Raw genomic sequence first — 18,938 nt, 5'->3', positions numbered from 1 at the left:
TACTCCAAGTCTCTACCCCTCTTGTACTCCTATATATACCCCATACGAGGGTCATATCAATACAACACAAATATTCAAGCATACTACAATTTTCACATGGTATCAGAGTGGTTAGTCTCACGACGCCGATCCTAGGACCTTTCACCACTTCCGCAGCGCGCCGCCCCCGGGGAGATTAATCTTCTCTCCCCGGGGGCGCAACACTAGATCAGTTTCATAGACTAGATCGGTTCTATACATTAGTTTAGATCATTTTCGAAATTTTCAGCTTCATAGATTAGGTCCAAATTAGCCACAAATAAATCCCACGATCAGATCAAATTCCGGTGAATCAAGTTAATGTACACGGTTGTGCGTGCCTGCGGCAATGCATGGGGCACGAGAGGTGGACATCTGCGTCGCAAAGGCCAGTTCGTCTGCACCGACCAGGGACGACGACACGCTTCGGCTCGCAACGACGACCAGCGCCATGTGCGCATGGGCTCTACATCGACAATCCGCCCAGCCGTGCGCCGCACGGCCGCAGTCCATCGGCAAGAGCCTGCAGCCTCATCGACTCCATGGCCCATGCACGCATCGAGCAGCAAGAACACAGCCATGTGCATATGCATACGTGCGTGGCAACACTGGCCACAGGCCTGACTCGCCATGATCAACATGTTTACATGCATGGCATGAGCCGTGGACTCCAACCACGGCCCTTCTGCAGGCTCGACCGGCAACGCGGGCGCCTCGCCGCTGTGCGGACACGCGCGTCTGATCATGGGAGGGCGTCGCTCTCACGCAGAGATTTTGATCCGATCTACTCCGCTCCACAAGATCTGCAGCTACCCTGGTACGTACATGGCGGCTACACGTCCGGCTACACCGAACCGAGCATCGCAGGACCGAGGCCAACAACAATTCTTCACCGAGTCGACCGACTACACCGACCGATCTGCACTGCATCAAGCCGATCTACACCGACCCCGTGCCGCATCATCAAGCTGTAAGACTACGCCGGGCTACAGGCCAGCATACTTCGTCGAGCACATCTACGAGAAGCGACCACGACATGCATCGTCCACACGCCAGGCCGGTGTGGAAAGAGTGCAATTCTTCATCGACTTCTTCAGCACGACACGGCACCGACACCCGTCGCCACGAGGGACGCCTCCAAGTGACTGCATTGCCGACACTTCATCGCCAAGATCTTCATCAACGTGGTCTTCATCACCATCATCGTCAACACACCGCCGCCGCCTCGTCCACAAGATGGACACCTAGCGTCCTCTGACAGACTTTTCTGCAAGACGCGACCTCGACGACGGCAATGACCGCGTCACGACGACGGCATCGACCGCGTCATCCACGACGGCACGACTGCATCGACACGGCGTCACTACAGTGACGACCCCACACGGCCACATGGTTCTGGCAAAACCGATGTGTGCTCGATGGGCTTCCTCCGGTCTTGGCAAAATCGGTGGACTCATCGCCGACGGCACCCTCTGACAACCGCAAGGTGCATCGTCCACGTCTGCAGCTCCGTCATTTCGCATTTTTTTGCGCCTCCGGCTTTGTGCGGCTTCATCATCCACGACGACCACACCGTCGATCATGACTACCTCGACCACGGCTACATCATCATGATCGGCTACCTCGACATTAATGGCTACGTCTACAGCAACTCATCGGCAATAACTCCAGTCAACAGCGTCCGCCTCGTCACTTGCGTCCACGACACTCCCGTTGTGACTGCGGGAGGGAATAGAGGAGAAGGCAGGAAGGCACCAGAAGGGGACGCAGTCACCGCCCTAACTGCCGACCCATCAGAGACGCAGTTGATGATGGCGCAACGGAGAAGACGACGAAAGCGCAAGACTTCAAATCCAGTCGTACTCGTTCACTTCACTCCCGCTACGACTGAGGGGGAATGTTAGAAATATAATTGGGTTTAAGTTAGAGATAAGGAAATAGAGATAGAATTAATTTAAACCACATATAACTTGTCTTGTACTCCAAGTCTCTGCCCCTCTTGTACTCCTATATATACCCCATACGAGGGTCGTATCAATACAACACAAATATTCAATCATCCTACAATTTCCACACATAGTTCAGAAAACAGGGCAACATAAGCGTAACAGACATGCAAATATTCAGAGCTGAGAAAACAGAGCAAAGCAGAGCTCAGAAAATACAGCAAAACCAGAGGTTGCGAGTTGCGACATGCAAGTATTCAGAGTTGAGAAAGCTAGCTAGAGTTTGTAAGTATAGCTCTTAAGCAGAGTTGTACCAATAACCAAGTAATGAGTAAAGGTTCTTTGATGGAGAATGCGCCTGAAAGTGGAAGGGATCTTCCAAGATTTACGTTATAGTTCTGCAGAGTGATGAAATCTGCGAATCAGGATCCATTCCTACAGCGCAATGGCTAATAGTAGCTGCTGCTGATTTTACTGGTCTCTACAAGGTGTATACTCTAAGAAGTCGAAGATAAAAATATACGGAAAATCAAACAATACTCTTCTGAATTTCCATGGCAAAAGAGTAAATTATACAGTAACCATATCGCTGTCCGCTCGTGATCATGTGGATGCTCATTGGCAACCATTACCAGGTTGTGCTCTCACCGTGTGCAACCTCATCTTCAGCACCATCATTGAGACCGTTTTCGTCGCTTTAGATGAGTTCACCGTTGACGCTGAATTCTCAGTCTGCCTTTGTTGTTTGTTACAGAATGTTTGGATGTTCCCGGAGCGAGTATACTTGGAAAGTGGTAAATACAGGTCTTCCAGTGAATCTCACGTACTAATTCTGCCTCTAAATCCCACTTGGCTGCACATCGTATGGCAGAGTTAGATGTTCCAGGAAAAATTCAGGCAATTTTCTATGCAAACATGCAGGAAATTACTGTGAGCCAAAGAGGCCCTTAAATAGTATGCACACAAATTTCAGCAACTAGCACGAACTTTCCCTGGATGAATAGAAACTTTGTGTTGAACGAGTCTTGGAATGTCGACACTTAGACGGTGTCCACACAAATTCGAGTAGTTACCCCAAATCATCTTTTTCCAATACACTAACTCTTTTATGTTTCTTGGCAGCAGATCATATTGACACTTTGCATCATTCTTTCGCACCCTCGGCCCAGACAAGGTACCCTGTTCTCTCCCCCTTCCCCTGGTTTGTTCTTCAGTTCAACAACCATTTCTGCTGAGCTGTCTGAAACCTTACATTTTGGATGTATACACGGCCAAAAAATAAAAAAAACTTCCACTGATAATATCAAACTTATATGTGTTTGAAACTTTCTATGATAAAATATAATGATTTTGTTGTCAATATCCAAAGTTGTATGCTGGACTAAAAATTGGCTTTTTATAAACACAAAACATGCCGTAGTTGGCTACAGTATGGTCATATACAAGAAATCTTCGAGCATTACAACGCAAGTTAAAAAAGATCAATAATGGAAGTAAGATTACAATAGAAGTACAAATTACAGGAATGAGTAACGGATTTAGCAGTACCACATACACACACATTACAAGAATCAATAATGGATTCTGTCTGTTTATTTAGCCCTCTCAAGAAGGCGACGCAGATTTGAAGGAACAGCCTCCACTTAATTATACAATACGTACCAGATGATTTGTTGGTCAACCAAAAGACAATGTGACATCTTCCAACCTTCTTCACTCGGTGATTATCTTTGGCCACTTGTCAGCGTACTTTTTGTCCAAATACTTAGGGGTGTCCTTCAAATCTTCTACCAAGAACTTTGTTATTTCATCTGCTTGATTACCAACACTGAGATGCACCTCTTGGAGGCTTTTAAGAGTCTCGATGCCATAAATCCCTTCAAAGGCTTCGAATCGCATATCAATCCTCTCCAGTGCTGGCATTACCTCTTTTCCTGTAACTGCAAAGCTCAGCCGTGGCACCAGAGTTGCAAAGAAGCGAAGCAGCTTTAGACTCTTGAATCCTCCAGGTGGAACAATGATCTCCCTATCAGTAAGCTGTTTATTTTCCTCAAGGATGTCCACTATGTCCCTATCATCCTTGGCTACGCTGAGTGTAAAGGTGAGAGTAAACAATTTAATCCACTCTAGGGGCTTTTCCATCTTGCCAGACAACTCCAGGCCAATGATGTATCTTGGAGGAGCGGACATAGTGTCCAATGAATTAATAAAATCAGAGCCCTCATCATTGATTGTAAGAGTCTGCAGACCACAGCTGCAGAGGTACTCGATGGCGGAGCGTAATTGTGTGAAGGTCTGACCGCCCTCCCGTTTACTGATCTTGTAAATGGCGAGCTTTCTTAGCCCAGTCAGCTGATGAAGGCTTGCTACAGCTGATGAGTCCTCATCGATCTCAATCCCTGACAGTATACGAAGTGCTTTCATCGGCTCCTTATTCTTCTCATGTGGTAACTTCAGTGCCTTCCTTGTGTTTTTGTTCCCTCCAAGCATGCTACGGAGCTGCTTGAGCTGTCCAAAACCCTTGGGCAGCACCTCAACATTTGTCTCCCTTATGTCAAGAGTTTCTAGATACTGGAGCTTCTCAATCTTTGAGGGAATCTCAGAAACCTCTGTTCGTCGGAGGCTCAAATACTTCAGCACAAGCATTTTACATATGTCAATTAGATGTTTATTTGTAAGACCCTTCCAACCTTCAAGGTCCAGCACTTGTATTATTCCATTGTTGAACGACTCGAAAGGGAGTGGTCGGTTCTGGTTTCCAAACACTGTCAGCGACCGCACTTGAGACAAGTTCATACCTTTTGTTGAATTCCCATGCCTAGAACCGCTGCTTTGCATAGAGAGTCGACGAACTTTGTTGCTAGGAGTTGGCATCAACCAATGGCCACCAACAACAGTAATAAAATTCTCTTCGCTTGACTTGGACACGATATATTCGAGAATCATGTCATGAACTTTAAAGGATTTCACCTTCCCATTGCTACTATGATCCACAGGGCGTATTATCTTCCTGCTTACGAGCTGATTGAAGTATGTTTCTGCGACTTCCTCTGCACTCAGCCCTTGCTTCTCAGCGACGAAACATTCAGATATCCATCGCCGGGTCAGACGCTTCTTACTAATTTTTGAGCCTTTGGGGAATATGCTCAAGTACAATGAGCAGGTCTTGAGATCTGCAGACAAATCATTATAGCAATAATCAAGTATCCTTGTGACCCCCTCCAATGTAAGGGGAGCCACCTGCCCTGGAAATAATGACTTGCAAACTTTACTCCAATGATCATTGTTTTTTGTTCGGTTGCAAGCCACAAGGCCAGCCATGGTGACTATGGCCAAAGGCAGACCTCCACAATATTTCCATATCTCCTCATGGACCTCTTCTTTCTCCCAACCTTTGCTGCCTTGTGGATCAGAAACACGATCCTTCAGCAAATCTTTTGCATCGGCATCACTAGGAACATCAGCTGAATGCAGATGATCAGGTCCATCTCCTTCAGAGGACTCAGTATCAATAGCTTGAGATCTTGTATCCATTCTTTCGCTTTCTTTGCTGCTTGGGCATTCAGAAACACCCTGATTAAATAGACTTTTGGAGTCAGCATCACTTAGAACATTAACAGTGTGCAGATAATCAGTTCCATCTCTTTCTGAGCATGCCGCACCAACAGCTTGAAATCTTGTAGTTACTATCACTCTACTATCTTTTGTATTATCATGTGGCAACCAATTTCTAATGGTCTCCCATGTTTCTACAGACCATATATCATCAACCAAGAGGAGATACCTGCCAAGAAAACGGAAACAAAATACAAGTGAGAAGAAATGTGCTAACTTACTTAAGTTCATACAAGTGAGAAAAAAATGGGGTCACACCAATGTGGTGACCATCTAGATCTGTGCCCAATTTTATGTTTATTTATCTGTTATTGATACAATACATAGTTCCTCACATATTTCTTTTTACAAAAACGAAGATGATAATTTACCTAGAAATGTTAATTTGAGCTATATCTCGTTGGTGTAACAGGCTAGACATCCATGTATTAAAATGTTAAAGATAGGGAAAAAACATGCATGGCCTATTGGTGAGGTCAATTATTACAGAAGAGAACGCGAGTTGCGGCGGGGGGTTATATCATGGCTCAGGCTTTTGGTTGTTCGCCCTTTGTGCTGGGCTTTTGCTTAACTGCTCTTACTCTAATCAACCAATGTGCTTTTGTGCCGTTAAAAATATTCATGTGGGGTTAGGCCACCGTACTGGAATTTTTCACAACAACAAAAGAAACCTCTCAACAGTCCAAGAGTAAAGCTATATGTGTTCAAATTCAACACAAACACAACAAGTATGAACTGACCTATGTTCAACTTGCCATCTTTTTATGAATTGGAGGGATATAGTTCATATTTTACTTCTAACTTTTTAGGTCCAGTTTAGTATGTTACTTGCTGCCTTTTCTCAATGTTGCATAAATTCAAATTTATAATAAAATGTGTGTGATTTGGCGTTGCTTGTGACACGGACCCAAGTTAAGTAGTAGACTGGGTTCTATTTTTACTGAAAGAAATGGTGTTTATATTAATTTGGAAACATGGAGTAGGTTCTATATATGTGCAGTGGTATTAAATTTACTATTGGTAACAAGTTGAAGTTCAGTTATAAAACTTGCACAAATATTCCTTGTGCAACTTTAACAAAATTAATATTTTGGTGTTTAATTAGCAAGGCTCCACTAAATACATAACTTTGTATTTATTCTTTCTTAAAAAAACTCCCATTTTTCAGTACCATTGCACATACTTAATAATAAGATTTGTATGCTAAACAGCTATATATAGAAAAAGCAAAGCTATGATTTGGAGGTACCTCCTTCCATCCAGCCGCTTTTTGATTTCTTCGATAAGTTGGTCATGGTTCATTGATTCTATCTTACTCTTCGTGCTACCATCATTGCTTTGCGTCTTGTGACCAGAGAGCAGTGGCACAACTCGCTTCACTGAGCTTTTAATGTCTGCCACTAGGCTTTTCTTCTCCAACTTCCCTATGTTGCTGCCCTCCTTCTCCTCCTTTGGCTTGATTTGACTATTTGTTGGCTTGATTTGACCAAGAATATCCCTAAGGACTTCATCTTCATCAAAGTTCTGAGATACTGTGACCGATGCCCGGCAGTCAAATTCATTCCTGAAATCTCGGTACAGTGCCATGGCAATGGTGGTCTTTCCCACACCACCGAATCCAATCAAGGACACAACAGCTCGATGAGAGCCTTTATCACGTTTGGTTAGTGAACCCCCGAGCTTCTCCATGTCCACCTTCACTCCTACGGGATTCTCCGTTCGGATTAGCTGACGGCTCACCATCAGATGCTCAGCAATGCCATATGTAACAGCATGGGTTGCTCCGGCTCTAGAGCTTCTTGGGATTGGGTTGTCCACTCCATATCTGCTGCGCCGCTCAGCAATGTGTTGTGCCCGGACCTTGAGCTCAGCAATCTTGGAAGCAATGTCGCGGCGAGGCCAGAACGTCCACAGCTCGTAGACTATGGTCACGATGAAGGAGCATCTTGCATTGCTGAGAGAGTCCTGAGGGAGGCGATGAGCAAAGTCATCGACGCAGTCTTCCATGTCGTATGCCATGTCACGGATCTGCTTCATCCAGCTCTTGAGCCGGCGGTCGTGGTCGTCCAGGGCAGAGCCGAGGTCGCCAAGAAAGGCCTGCATGGTGGCGAGCTCATCGTTGATGTATTGGATGTCGCCGCGGACACCACGGATCAGAGTGTACTCTTGGGCAAGGAGGCCGCCCAGCTTGCCTAGGAGAGATCTCATGGTGGCCTCCGAAGCACCCACTACAAACTCCATCTTCTCCTTCTCTTTTTTTTGATCTGTGCAAGACTTCACTAGTACAATCTGTCCATCTTCTCTTCTTTCTGCAAGACTTGACTAGTACAATATGTCCCCTGTTGTTGTTGCAAGTGCAAAGACATGTCAAGTTCACTGCCTGCTCAGCAGTTGTTGATCTATGAAAGGAACGGAGAAAAGAAACAAGATAAGTTACTGTCACCATGAACCATGACTAGAAGATAACCAAACAGAAAAAGGCTCAGATCATGCAACAATTTTTCTGAATATCAAATTGTGCACTCCATCTTCAAGGTGGCACTTTCCAATTTATATAGTATTTTTTATATGTCAAAGTGCTAACTAAATTCAGTAAAAGAAACTTGCTCAACGATGCACCTCTAGCCGCCCAGCTCGCCTTGCAGAGCAGTCTTGATGGTTGCTTCCTGAGATAGTGAGTTCACTTCCGTTGCAGCTTTTGCCAGTCTTTCTATATTCTATAAAAGAAAAGGAAAAACATCATGACTATTACGGTGAGAAACAATTAATTTAGATTCAGGACATGAAACTGTAATTGTGTTCCCCAACCAAATAACCTGTCAACAACATATGGCAATTGGTACTCTCCTTGAGGTGAATATTTACTCACTAATAGAAGAAGCTAGATCCTCTAGCACACCCTGTATCAGGACTAGAACATCTAGCCGGCTAACCACAAGGTGAACAGCATTTCGTTATTCCCAAAATTGACACAAAAATCAGGAAATCCTAGAGGGAACTTGGCAGGCAAACAAGAGGCTAATATATTCTCGTGATGAATTCGATCTGAGTATCTCTTCCCTGAAAATAAAGAGAAGGAAACAAGAAGGGAAAGAGCAGAGATGGGCACCTGCGACGGTGGCCGCCAAGTAGGCTTTAGCAGTAGGTGGCGGCCGTCGAGGAAGGCGTCAGCGGGCGGAAGCCTATCGACGGACGGCGTGGTGGCTCCCCGGCGGCGGATGGATGGAACGCCGAGAGAGAGAGAGAGAGAGAGCTGCTCCAGCGTCTTGTGTTGGATTGTTGTAGTACTACTATATGCCGGGTAGAGCAATAATAATGCTACATACTTGCCTGGCCCAGCTGCTGCCCTTGGCATTCTTTTCGTCCAAAAAAGGTAAAAATATAAAAATCAATACCGGTAGAATGAATGTAGTCTTTTTTTTCTGTATACGTATAATGTGTTGCCTAGTCTCTTCCATCAAATAGGTCTTTTGGTTGCATTGATTAGAGTATGCACTTCTACATGGTATCGGAGCCAAGAGGTCTCAAGTTCAAGACCCAGCTGGCGCAATTAAATTTGCCAAACGGGTGCTAAGCCGGTCACCGCGGTGTAGCCAGGAACTCCAGAACCAGAACTGGGCACCTTCTCAGCTGTGACGGAGAAGACAACAGAGCCTCCCAATGATGCATCCCTCGACGTCCGCACGACCGAGAAACGCAACCACCAGCGCTACCCAGAGACCCGTCGGAGAGCCCACCGAGTAGTAGCCTACCCCCAGTGGCCGCCGCCCCGACATCCCTCCCCGAACAACTCCCTGACGCCACAACATGTAAACACCACCACCAGGCCGGGAAGCAACCACCTCCCCGCTAACCCGCAGGGTCCCACAACGCAGCTGGACGGAGGGGGGCCATAGCCGGGCAGCACCACCGCCACAACTGCCTAGCGACTCAGCACTAGATCGCAGGGTTGGAGAAAGCCCGGACTGGGTAGGGGACCTCGCACCCACGCATTCAGGCCCGCACCACCATCAATCTGCCAGCAGCACCTCGGGAGAGCGGAAGCAGCCAATGCCCCGTGCACAGGGAGCCGCCCGGGCACCGTCAGCTCCAGACGCCAAGTAGCCTCGGACGCACCTACAACGGCCACCTCCACGTCTGCAGACCTTGGCTAGTCCTCCACCATAAACCAACCACGGGCCGCCATCGTGGCCGCCTTCCTCATCCACTCGCCTGTAGAGAGCCGCAGAGCCCCGGCCACCGTCGGGTGCCGGCACCCACGCCCCCACACCCAAAGTCGACGGCCTACCACCACCACCACAGAAGCTGCAGCCGCCGCCCGGAGCCGGGTGTCAGATATCCATGGCTGCCGGAGGCGCGCCCTTCCGGCAAGCAGCCCGCCACGTCGCAAATCCCACCTGCCGCCGTCATCGGGCGGAGGTCCGCCGCACCGCCAAGTCCCACCCAAGCGCGGTGTCCCGACCAACCAAGCCCCATGCGCGGGGAGACGAGGAGGCCTGTCGCTCGTGGGAGCAAGGGAGGGAGGAGGGAAAGAAAATGATATCTCTCCCACCTCAAATCCATACAAGCCATGCAGAATAAAAACCTACGTACAATGTACATATCCAGCTACTCATAGTCAAAGATGTCAATGATCTACTGAATTATGGTTGCACCGATCTTAGTCATGGTAGATCAGGTCCCAGTCCAGTACGGTTCCCTTTTGTTTCGTTTTCTTGCTTGTGAGTGAGGTGAGTGAGAGGGAGCGGGGATTGGATTTGATTATGGAGATGCTACGGGACGAGTAGGAAAGCAAATCGGTGATGAGTGGATGCAGCACACAGTACTAGCAAAAGTTTGCCCTTGGCTACCTTTTTTCCTTTTTCTCGAAGTGTGAGATTTAAGGCATCTAATCTATTGATTGGTGCACACTAATGTACTGTAGTAGTACTTTAGACTACTAATGACTAGTGATAAAAGTGTTAAAGCGGTGGGCGGATGGGGGTGGCAGAAGAGTGTAAAACATGTAGGAAGATGCTCGTTGCCTCCTTGCCGACAACTCCCAGCCGATGCGACCACTGTTACTCCCACCCCGTGATGCTCCACGCAAGGGCATGCGAAAACCAAGAGGAAAAAGGAGGACAAAGATGATTTTGCCTCGATCGTCTGCGCGGTGATGCATGCACATCCGCGTGCCACAAACCTGAATCGGAGGGACGAAGCTGTGTGCTGCACGCACATGCACTCGAGAAGAAGACAATGGCCCCATCATCAGACTCATGCACATTATTATATATAATTAATAAGTTAAATAAAAGATTCTTCCTCTTCACTCTAAAGCGGCGTAAGTTTCTCCAATGCAAAAGTAGATCGGGGAGTGCAGCCGGATTGAGCCACATACATTGCCTCCTCCGCCACTGCGCAGCACCGACACACACACACAGAGAGAGAGGCCTGCTGTTCGGCGGGGGCGTTCTCGCAAGGACGTCAAGGTCATCAGATCCAAGCTCAAGCCTGTGCACTCCATCCTTTGGGCGGCATGGGAGAGGGAGGATCTCGATGCGGAATCCAAGGACTTGAAGAAGGAAGCGCTGGATCTCGCCGACGATATGCACGACGCCATCGACGACTTCATCCTCACCATGGAGCCCAGCCGTAGAAACAAGCGCTTGGTAGAAAGGAAGATTGAAGCCAGCTCCCCTTTCCAAGATTTCAAGACAAGAGTAGATGAAGTGTCGGGCCACTGCCACAGCAAGTGGAAGTGGGACAAGAACAAACGTGGCTTCTCCAGCTTATCATTATTAGGGAAAAGACTATACACAGAAATTTACCAGTAGCGCTGTACAAAATCAAGCGCTGCTGCTACTTAATAGCAGCGCGCGTAAGTAAATCGCGCTGCTGCTATGACTTTAGCAGTAGCGCGTACTAGCGAAAAGCGCTGCTTATACGTTTGAACTGGACGCACATGGCTAGCCCAACCTAGCAGTAGCGCGTATAATGGCCCAGCGCTACTGCTAATCTCCTTAACTGCAGCGCACTTACGTGTAAAGTGCAGCTGCTAACGAAAATAAAATAAAGTGAAAAACAAGTAGAAAAGTAAATGAAAATGAAAGAAATAGAAAAAGGAGAAAGGGAAAAAATAAAATGTAAAAAAAATAAAAGCAAAAGGGAAAAAAGGAGAAAGAAATAGCAGCAGCGGGTTTCAGTAAACGCGCTATAGCTAACTTAGCTATAACGCGTTTCCGGAAACACGCTACCGTTACGTTTCACTTAAACAGTGGTTTCCCCCCACCCCGCCCCCGGCCACCAATTCTTCCCCAAATCGTCCCTCACCCTCGCCGCCGTCTCCTCACCGCCGCCGCGCGCTCTCCCCACGCCGCCCCCGACCCCAGATTCAACGCCGGCCCCGCCCCCGACCTCAACGCCGCCCGGGACGCCGCCCCCGACCCCGACCTCAACGCCGCCCTGGACGCCGCCCCCGCCCCCCGACCTCAACGCCGCCCCGGAGCCCCGACCACGACCTCGACGCCGTCTGCCCCTCCCTCGTCGCAGGCACCCGAGGTGAGCACGCCTGCTCCTCCCTCTCCCCTACCTCTGCCTAGGGTTTCTACCTCCATCAAAGTAGTTCTTAGGTACTAATTAGTTAGTAAGAACTAGGTACTAATTAGGTACTAGAATATTTTTATTTATAGTAAGTTTATTTTTAGTAAGAACTAGTTGAATTAATAGAACTAGTTAGTAAGAACTTGTTGCTATTTTTTTAGTTAAAGCAATTTTCCCGCATCGACGTGGACGATGTCTATCCCGCATCCTCGTCATCGAGTCGGCGGAGGACGACACCTGCTTGACCAGATGGGCCATGTCCGGGACTGGGCTCCGCCGGGGTGGTACTGGGAGGCGCAGGTTGGTGAGGAGCCAGCCTGTCGTTGACCCGAACCTTCTTTGGTGGCGGTCGCGTGGGCCAATGACGGTCAGAGGCTCGAGGACTCCGTGGAGGTGGTGCGTCACCGTGTCAGTGAGGAGGACGCGCATGTCCGTCGCTACTTGTTTGCGTTGGAGCACAGGTTCTCCAATACCTGGCAGGTTCTCCAGGGATCTCACTGGAGCTATGATCCCGTGATGGTTCCTTCTCTATGGGTGTCTACCGCCCGCGCCGATACCCGTCGTGTGCTAGGATTTTAGTTGTACTAGTGATGTTATATGTATGACACTATTCGGGATGTGTTAGTGATAATATTCGACGATGTACGGACGCATGAGATGATTTACTTTTGCTTATTGAATGCATGCTAATTTGAGTCTTATAAGATATTTTGAAATGTATATCTTGTGTTGCTCAATATCCAAGTGGCCGGTCATGTTTGCAGGTTACACCTCCGAGTGGCCTATGTTTTGCCGGAGTGTTGATTCATTTCCGTTCCGGCAAATTTCAGGCGCTCGATATATCCTATTTTAGCAAAGGTCATGCCGGATTTTTCCGTGAATTTTGGCATGAGTTTTGTCAGAATATGTAGGAAATATCGAGTGCCCTGGATTTGTGTGTTGAGTATCCTGGTAGTTGTCTTCTATCGATTTTCAATTAATGTTTTAACTATGAACATAGGAAATGTCTGACGACAAAAAGGATTTCGGTATTTGCAAATACTGCGAAGACAAGCGCGACCTGTGCGACGGAATCTTCCTAGATGATGATAGGCGCTTCAGCATCAAGCTGGACGAGAACTTCGAAGTGGATACAGTAAGTCACAACGATAAGTCTTTTTTTGTAATTAAGCATGACATTTGCTTCATTTGCTTGAACTTATATTTTTTTACTATTCTACTAGCGTATCCCCTGCCATGCAAGAGTTTTTGTATTGGATAAGATAGGTTTCAGTCATACTATGGAGGTAAAGAAAGTTTATTTGAAGACCGAGCATGGTTATATTTTCCACGCAAAATTATACAATTCAGACGACTACACCTATTTTGGATGCAAAACATGGCGAGCACTATGCAAGACTTATGCATTTCAGCCTGATATGGTTATCACCTTTGATATTCTCCCGGAAGATGATATTGAAGGTAATACCGACATCTGGGTCGATGTGCAGACGCCTCCAGTTATACCAAAATGTAAGTTTCTCAACCATATTTATGTCTTTGATATTATTTATTCAAAAATAGTTGACAACTAATTTGTATTGTCAGCTTATTTCGGTGCAAGCAAACATGTTCAGCGCTTGGTAGACAGGACCTACTACTGTCCCGGGGCTGAATTAAACTGCGAGGAGTTAAGTCATTATGTTTCATGGCTTTTGAGGATCTTGATACCGTCAAGACAAATTTTCTTCCTGAACTTAGAAATCTTAGTGCTGAAAACGTGCGACCAATAGTGTTCGTCATGAACTACGGTCACATCTATTTAGGAAGGATGGTAAGATTTTTACTATTTGTCCTTAGTGTATCTTTTCCATACATTATTTGTGAAGCTAAACTTCATTGCTAAGTATGTGATCATACGATATTCTTCAACAGGGACTCCCGATGAATGTTGTGCCTTATGGGATCGAGACTAAAGGTACCATGAGTATTATTAGCTTACGGCCAAGATATCCTATATGTTACTTTAGTGCATTCAAGATCAGCGATGAATGCTTAATAGTGCAAGACTGGACCAGATATGTGATGGGGGAGCGCAGACAAGTACTAGGGGGCGGCAAACAGATGTGCTACCCAAAATTAGGAGACAGGTTTATCTGCATGCTCCAACTTGATCAAGGAGGAGAGCTATACATGTTTTATGTTGTTTTACCTAAGAGAGAGTAGCAGGAGTGATTAGCTAGAAATGAGTTTGAGGATGATGATGTGCTACACTATTACTATGATGATAAAATAGCTAGTGTTGGTGGTAATGACTGATGATTATTATTATAGCTAGTGTTAGTGGTGATTAAATAAATATTGTTGGTGTTAATGATTATGATGATGATTAAATAACTTGTGCTGGCGGATTAGATTCAAGTGGAGGCAACATGTGGTGCACATCGAAAATACTACTAGTCCAAACTAGATCAAGTTTGGATTAGTGGTATACTTTTGACATGCATCACATATTGCCTCCACTTGAACCTAATCCACCTTCATTTGACACACTGTTATGGACATAATGATGTAAACCTCATAATTGGTATTGTACCAATATTTGTACGATGGCACATAAATACACTAAAAATAAAAGAAATAAAAAAACAATACTAGTAGCGATGGAAAAAAAACACGCTGCCAGTAGTTATATTAACAGCAGCGTGGGAGTGAACAAGCGCTGCAGCTATTTATCCTAGCAGTAGCGCGTGCTAGCAATAGCTGTAGCGCCTTATTAGTAGCGCGCCTACCCGTGCTACTAGTGAGCACAAAACCAGCGCTATTGTTAAGGTTTTCCCTAGTAGTGTATTTTTAAGAAAAAAACACCAAATCCAGCAGCCCCAGCAAACTACCTCATCCTCGAGCTCCATTTGTCCTCAAGGATGAGTCGGAGATCATTGGAATGGACGCATGGAGGGATGAAATCATCAGATACCTGGTAGGAGAAGAACCACGTCTCAAAATGGCATCCATTGATGGAATGGCCAGTGTGGGGAAAACAACCCTTGCCAGCCTTGTTTATGGGGACAAGGAGATTGGAAATAGGTTCCAGTCCCGGGCTTTTGTGTCCGTCACTCCAACTCCTAACATGAAGGAGGTCCTCACAACTATTCTCCAACAAGTAGGAGCTCAACCACTTACCGACAGTGAAGCAAGGACGGAGGAACAAATCATCCAGGCCATATCGAATTTCCTGGAGGACCAAAGGTGCGCAGATCTATGGAAAGTTTTTTTGTTAATTAATGTCTTCTCACATGTGCACTGTGAGGGTCAGGATTTCAAATTTAGATCATCTACCAACTAAATCTGGTCAATCTGTCTACTAAGTACTAACTATCTTGTGCATCCAACTTGCCTAGGTACCTAGTAATAGTTGATGACATATGGCATCGTGAAGAATGGGACATCATCAGGAGGTCTTTTCCAGAAAATAATCTTGGCAGTAGAATCGTCATCACAACTCGTATTGCTTCTCTACCAGGAGATGATTTGGATAATAGCAAGCTCTACATCAGAATGAATCCTAGATGGAGTTCTGAAAAGGAAAGATGGTTTTACAGATATTATGAGGAAGATGATGCCGCTGCTCGGATGAAGCCTGACATGGTTGGACAAGGTTTTGACTGTGACCATCCTATTGTGCGCATGTGTGGTTGTCTGCCGTTAGCGCTACTTTGCATGTTTTCAGCAATGGCAATGGTCCGGGAGCAACAAGAACAACTAGGGGTACATGTAAAGGCATGTGATATGCAAGATATGATTGAGAAGCAACTTAAGCAAAGTGGAATTCAGAACACTCCAGGGTTCGAACCGTTGGTACAGAGCTTGCAGCTTGGCTATGATGATCTTCCTCACCATATGTTGAAGACCTGCTTGTTGTACTGTAGTGTATACCCTGAGAATTACCCTTTTCACATGAATGATTTGGTCATGAGATGGGTCGCTGAAGGATTTATTTATAAAGAGGATACAGGGAAAGGTTATCTCGAAGAGCTTAGCAACAGGGGATTTATGTTTCGTCTGAAGGATTCATGGGGCATGCCCTACTACCAAATGAACCCGATGATGCGGAATTTCCTTAGATGGAAATCACGTGAAGATAATTTCATTAGTTGCAGTTCCGACATCACACTGCCATATGCATGTCGCATCCATCGGCTATGTATTGACGATTATCTAGTTGATGGCGGTGAGGTGCAGGTGGTGGATACCTTGTTGGAACTGGATTGGTCCCAGATTCGATCTCTTGTTGTTTTTGAAGGTGCTAAGAGATGTGTCCCTTTTGAGAGATTGGAACGTGTGCGCGTGCTGGATCTTCAATATCACCATCAATATCTTGATTTTGAAAAGTTACGTTTGAGTTCTTTTGTGGATTTTGTATTCAATGCCCTTGGAAATCAGCATGTGAAGGATATATGTGGGCTGCTCTCTATGAGGCACATATTCGGCCTAGAAGGGACAGGAATCAGTGAGATACCACCGGAAATAGCGAGGCTGGATCATCTGGAGACTTTGCAGATAAGATTTACATGGATCACAGAGTTACCCTGTGAGATTGGAGACCTACAACAGTTGAAGACTCTGGTCGTGAGTTGCAACGCTGAGCTGGAAAAGCTGCCCAGGGAGATTGGGGGCCTGCAACATTTAGAGACTCTGGACCTGAGCTTTAGTAGGCTCACGGTGCTGCCACATGAGATCGGGAACCTCCAGAATTTGAAGAATCTGAACCTGCATGCCACCGAACTCAAAGAGCTGCCCCAGGAGATTGGGAAGTTGCAGCATTTAGAGACCTTGGAGCTGAGCGGCAACAGAGGGCTCACACAGCTGCCTCGTGAGATGGGCAAACTGCAGAATTTGAAGCAGATGCTCTTGTATAGAACAGGGGTGGTGAAGATACCAAGGGAAATTGGAAGGCTAAAGAATCTGGAGATTTTGGAACTAGGTGCGACCATCGGTGCTCTACCATGGGAAGCTAGTCAGCTTTTGAAATTGGAAGGAGTGCCGGAGTGCTTTCGCCAAGCCTGGAAAAATAGTGATCTTGTGTCTGAGCTAGCTGGGGCGATCCTGTCCATTCAAATGATTGCTTGGGACGGTGATAGGGGTGGCATAATCATTGGCAGAAAACACATGAGAATTCCATGGTGGATCAAGGATCACTTCAACGACCTTGGTTCCTTGGATATCAGGATATGCAAACTGGAGGAGCGGGATCTCAAGATTCTGCGGGAGATGCCTAACCTGGATGACCTCATGCTAAGGCTGGAGGTCGTCCTGAGAGATCCCATAGCCATCAGCGGTGAAGGGTTCCCAAGGCTCAGGAAACTGGTTGTTGACTGCCGCGTGCCACGAGTTGTCACCTTTCAGGAAGGAGCGATGCCCTTGGTGAGACATCTCTACTTGGAGTTCCAGTTCTACGGTGGCCCACCTCCACCTGCAAATAAGGACCCTCAACTGGGTATCAAACACCTCCGGAGCCTCTACCGGGTCGAATTTAAATGCAGCGGGAAATGGTATGAACGAGCAGCAGAGAGGAGCCCGTGCATGAGTGCCATGATTGACGTGGTGAGGAAAGAAGCCCAGGAGCATCCCAACGAGATCCTCTTTCGTGTTACTGGCCGCCAATATGAGGAATTTCTAGCGAACAAGAGTGCACAGGCTTCCAGCAGTGGGACAAGCAAGATCGACGGCACTCCAAATAGTGGGAGGGGCGAGATCCAGGAGGAGGAGGAACAGACTTTTCCAGCGATCAAGGAGAGCGCAGAGGCTTCCAGCAGAGGGACGACTGGCGAGATGCAGGGGCAGGAGGAGGAGATTCAGGAAGAAGCGTGATTGGGTTTCTTGACGAGTATTGCTGAGGTAATAATACTCTTGCCTCTTTCCTTGTTTTATTTATTACCGCCAACACTTTAGTAGCTAACTAATGCACTTACTTGTAATTTGCAGGTTAGGCATCTCCCGATTTGCAGGTTGGTTGGTTGGTTATTTCATCGTCGTAATTAATGGTTGCCTCAAATCTATCTGCAACCATCTTCAACTATATATCTATATGGCTCTTCTTCTTCAGGCTTCCTCCATCTCATGCTAGCTGTTGCTTAATTTCCATTGTCATATGCAACAAAGGCTTCCAAGTTGATTTGGCCCTTCAAAGGCACCAGTATCTGTATGGCAGTGCAACACTTTGAAGGGCCCGATATTGTCATGTAATTTAGTAGTAATCCCTTTGAAGGGAGCCAACAATTTTCTACTCTCATCTAGTAGTAGAGTAGGTTTTATCATGCACTTAATTGTTACCAAAACTCTCTTGTTATTATGTAATAATAAATGTAACGGTTTTTGTTGTTTGTTTGTAATCGAAAGGAGAGATTATTTATAGCTGGCTAACGCTCAAGCAGAATTATATTGTATATATACTATGCATGCGACCTAGGGGGAACCCTAGCCGCCACCTTCGCTAGAGCCCCCTCCTCCTCCCCACTCCCTCGCCGCCGCCTGATGGCACGGCTGGGCAAAGACCGGTCAGCGCCGGCGGCAGCGGGGATCTGTTTGTCCCCTCGCACGGTGGCCATGGAGCGACGCGAGGCTGCCGATCTAGGGAAGGGCGCTGGGTGACGGACATTGTGGCATGGCGGCTCGCCGGCGTTGGGGTGCAGCGGCGGGTCACTGCCGTACGACATGCGTCGTGGTGGTGGTGCACACGACTTGGACGGGGACGACGTCTACATCTTCGGCGGTGGCGCTCAAATCTGTCTCGGCATG

The 18,938-nt window shown here is 46.8% G+C and overlaps 2 protein-coding genes across 3 annotated transcripts; one reads left to right on the top strand and one right to left on the bottom strand.

Moving 5' to 3' along the window:
• Positions 1-3,435: 3,435 nt before the first annotated feature.
• Positions 3,436-8,855, bottom strand: LOC125521905 (disease resistance protein Pik-2-like). 2 transcript variants are annotated; one of them, XM_087533014.1, is made up of 4 exons: positions 8,689-8,855; positions 8,199-8,296; positions 6,829-7,978; positions 3,436-5,748 (listed from the first exon to the last, which is right to left on the bottom strand). In XM_087533014.1, exons 3-4 carry the CDS (start codon positions 7,818-7,820, stop codon positions 3,678-3,680), a joined length of 3,063 nt encoding a protein of 1,020 aa, XP_087389140.1. In that variant the 5' UTR covers positions 7,821-7,978; positions 8,199-8,296; positions 8,689-8,855; the 3' UTR covers positions 3,436-3,677. The 2 variants fall into 2 exon arrangements, with proteins under 2 accessions (XP_087389140.1, XP_087389141.1); XM_087533015.1 differs by having other exon boundaries at positions 6,829-7,918.
• LOC125525500 (disease resistance protein Pikm1-TS-like) lies at positions 8,681-18,011 on the top strand. The gene is made up of 5 exons (XM_087531449.1): positions 8,681-8,707; positions 10,928-11,336; positions 14,999-15,094; positions 15,209-15,389; positions 15,542-18,011. Exons 1-5 carry the CDS (start codon positions 8,681-8,683, stop codon positions 18,009-18,011), a joined length of 3,183 nt encoding a protein of 1,060 aa, XP_087387575.1.
• Positions 18,012-18,938: the final 927 nt, after the last annotated feature.

The sequence above is a fragment of the Triticum urartu genome, chromosome 7A, assembly GCF_056163025.1.
Source record: "Triticum urartu cultivar PI428250 chromosome 7A, HENAU_Tu73, whole genome shotgun sequence".
Taxonomy (NCBI): Eukaryota; Viridiplantae; Streptophyta; class Magnoliopsida; order Poales; family Poaceae; genus Triticum; species Triticum urartu.
Note: the sequence above shows the minus strand (reverse complement) of the source record. Positions and strands in the feature narration are given on the sequence as shown.

What these genes read in the sequence shown, in the direction of transcription:
- LOC125521905 (XM_087533014.1), bottom strand. Translation starts at nt 7,820, where the DNA reads ATGGAGTTTGTAGTGGGTGCTTCGGAGGCCACCATGAGATCTCTCCTA. An exon ending in AAGCGGCTGGATGGAAGGAG is followed by an intron (nt 5,749 to 6,828) that starts GTACCTCCAAAT and finishes TTTTCTTGGCAG; the next exon opens with GTATCTCCTCTTGGTTGATG.
- LOC125525500 (XM_087531449.1), top strand. Translation starts at nt 8,681, where the DNA reads ATGGGCACCTGCGACGGTGGCCGCCAA. An exon ending in GAAGTGGGACAAGAACAAAC is followed by an intron (nt 11,337 to 14,998) that starts GTGGCTTCTCCA and finishes TGTATTTTTAAG; the next exon opens with AAAAAAACACCAAATCCAGC. An exon ending in GATCATTGGAATGGACGCAT is followed by an intron (nt 15,095 to 15,208) that starts GGAGGGATGAAA and finishes TTGTTTATGGGG; the next exon opens with ACAAGGAGATTGGAAATAGG.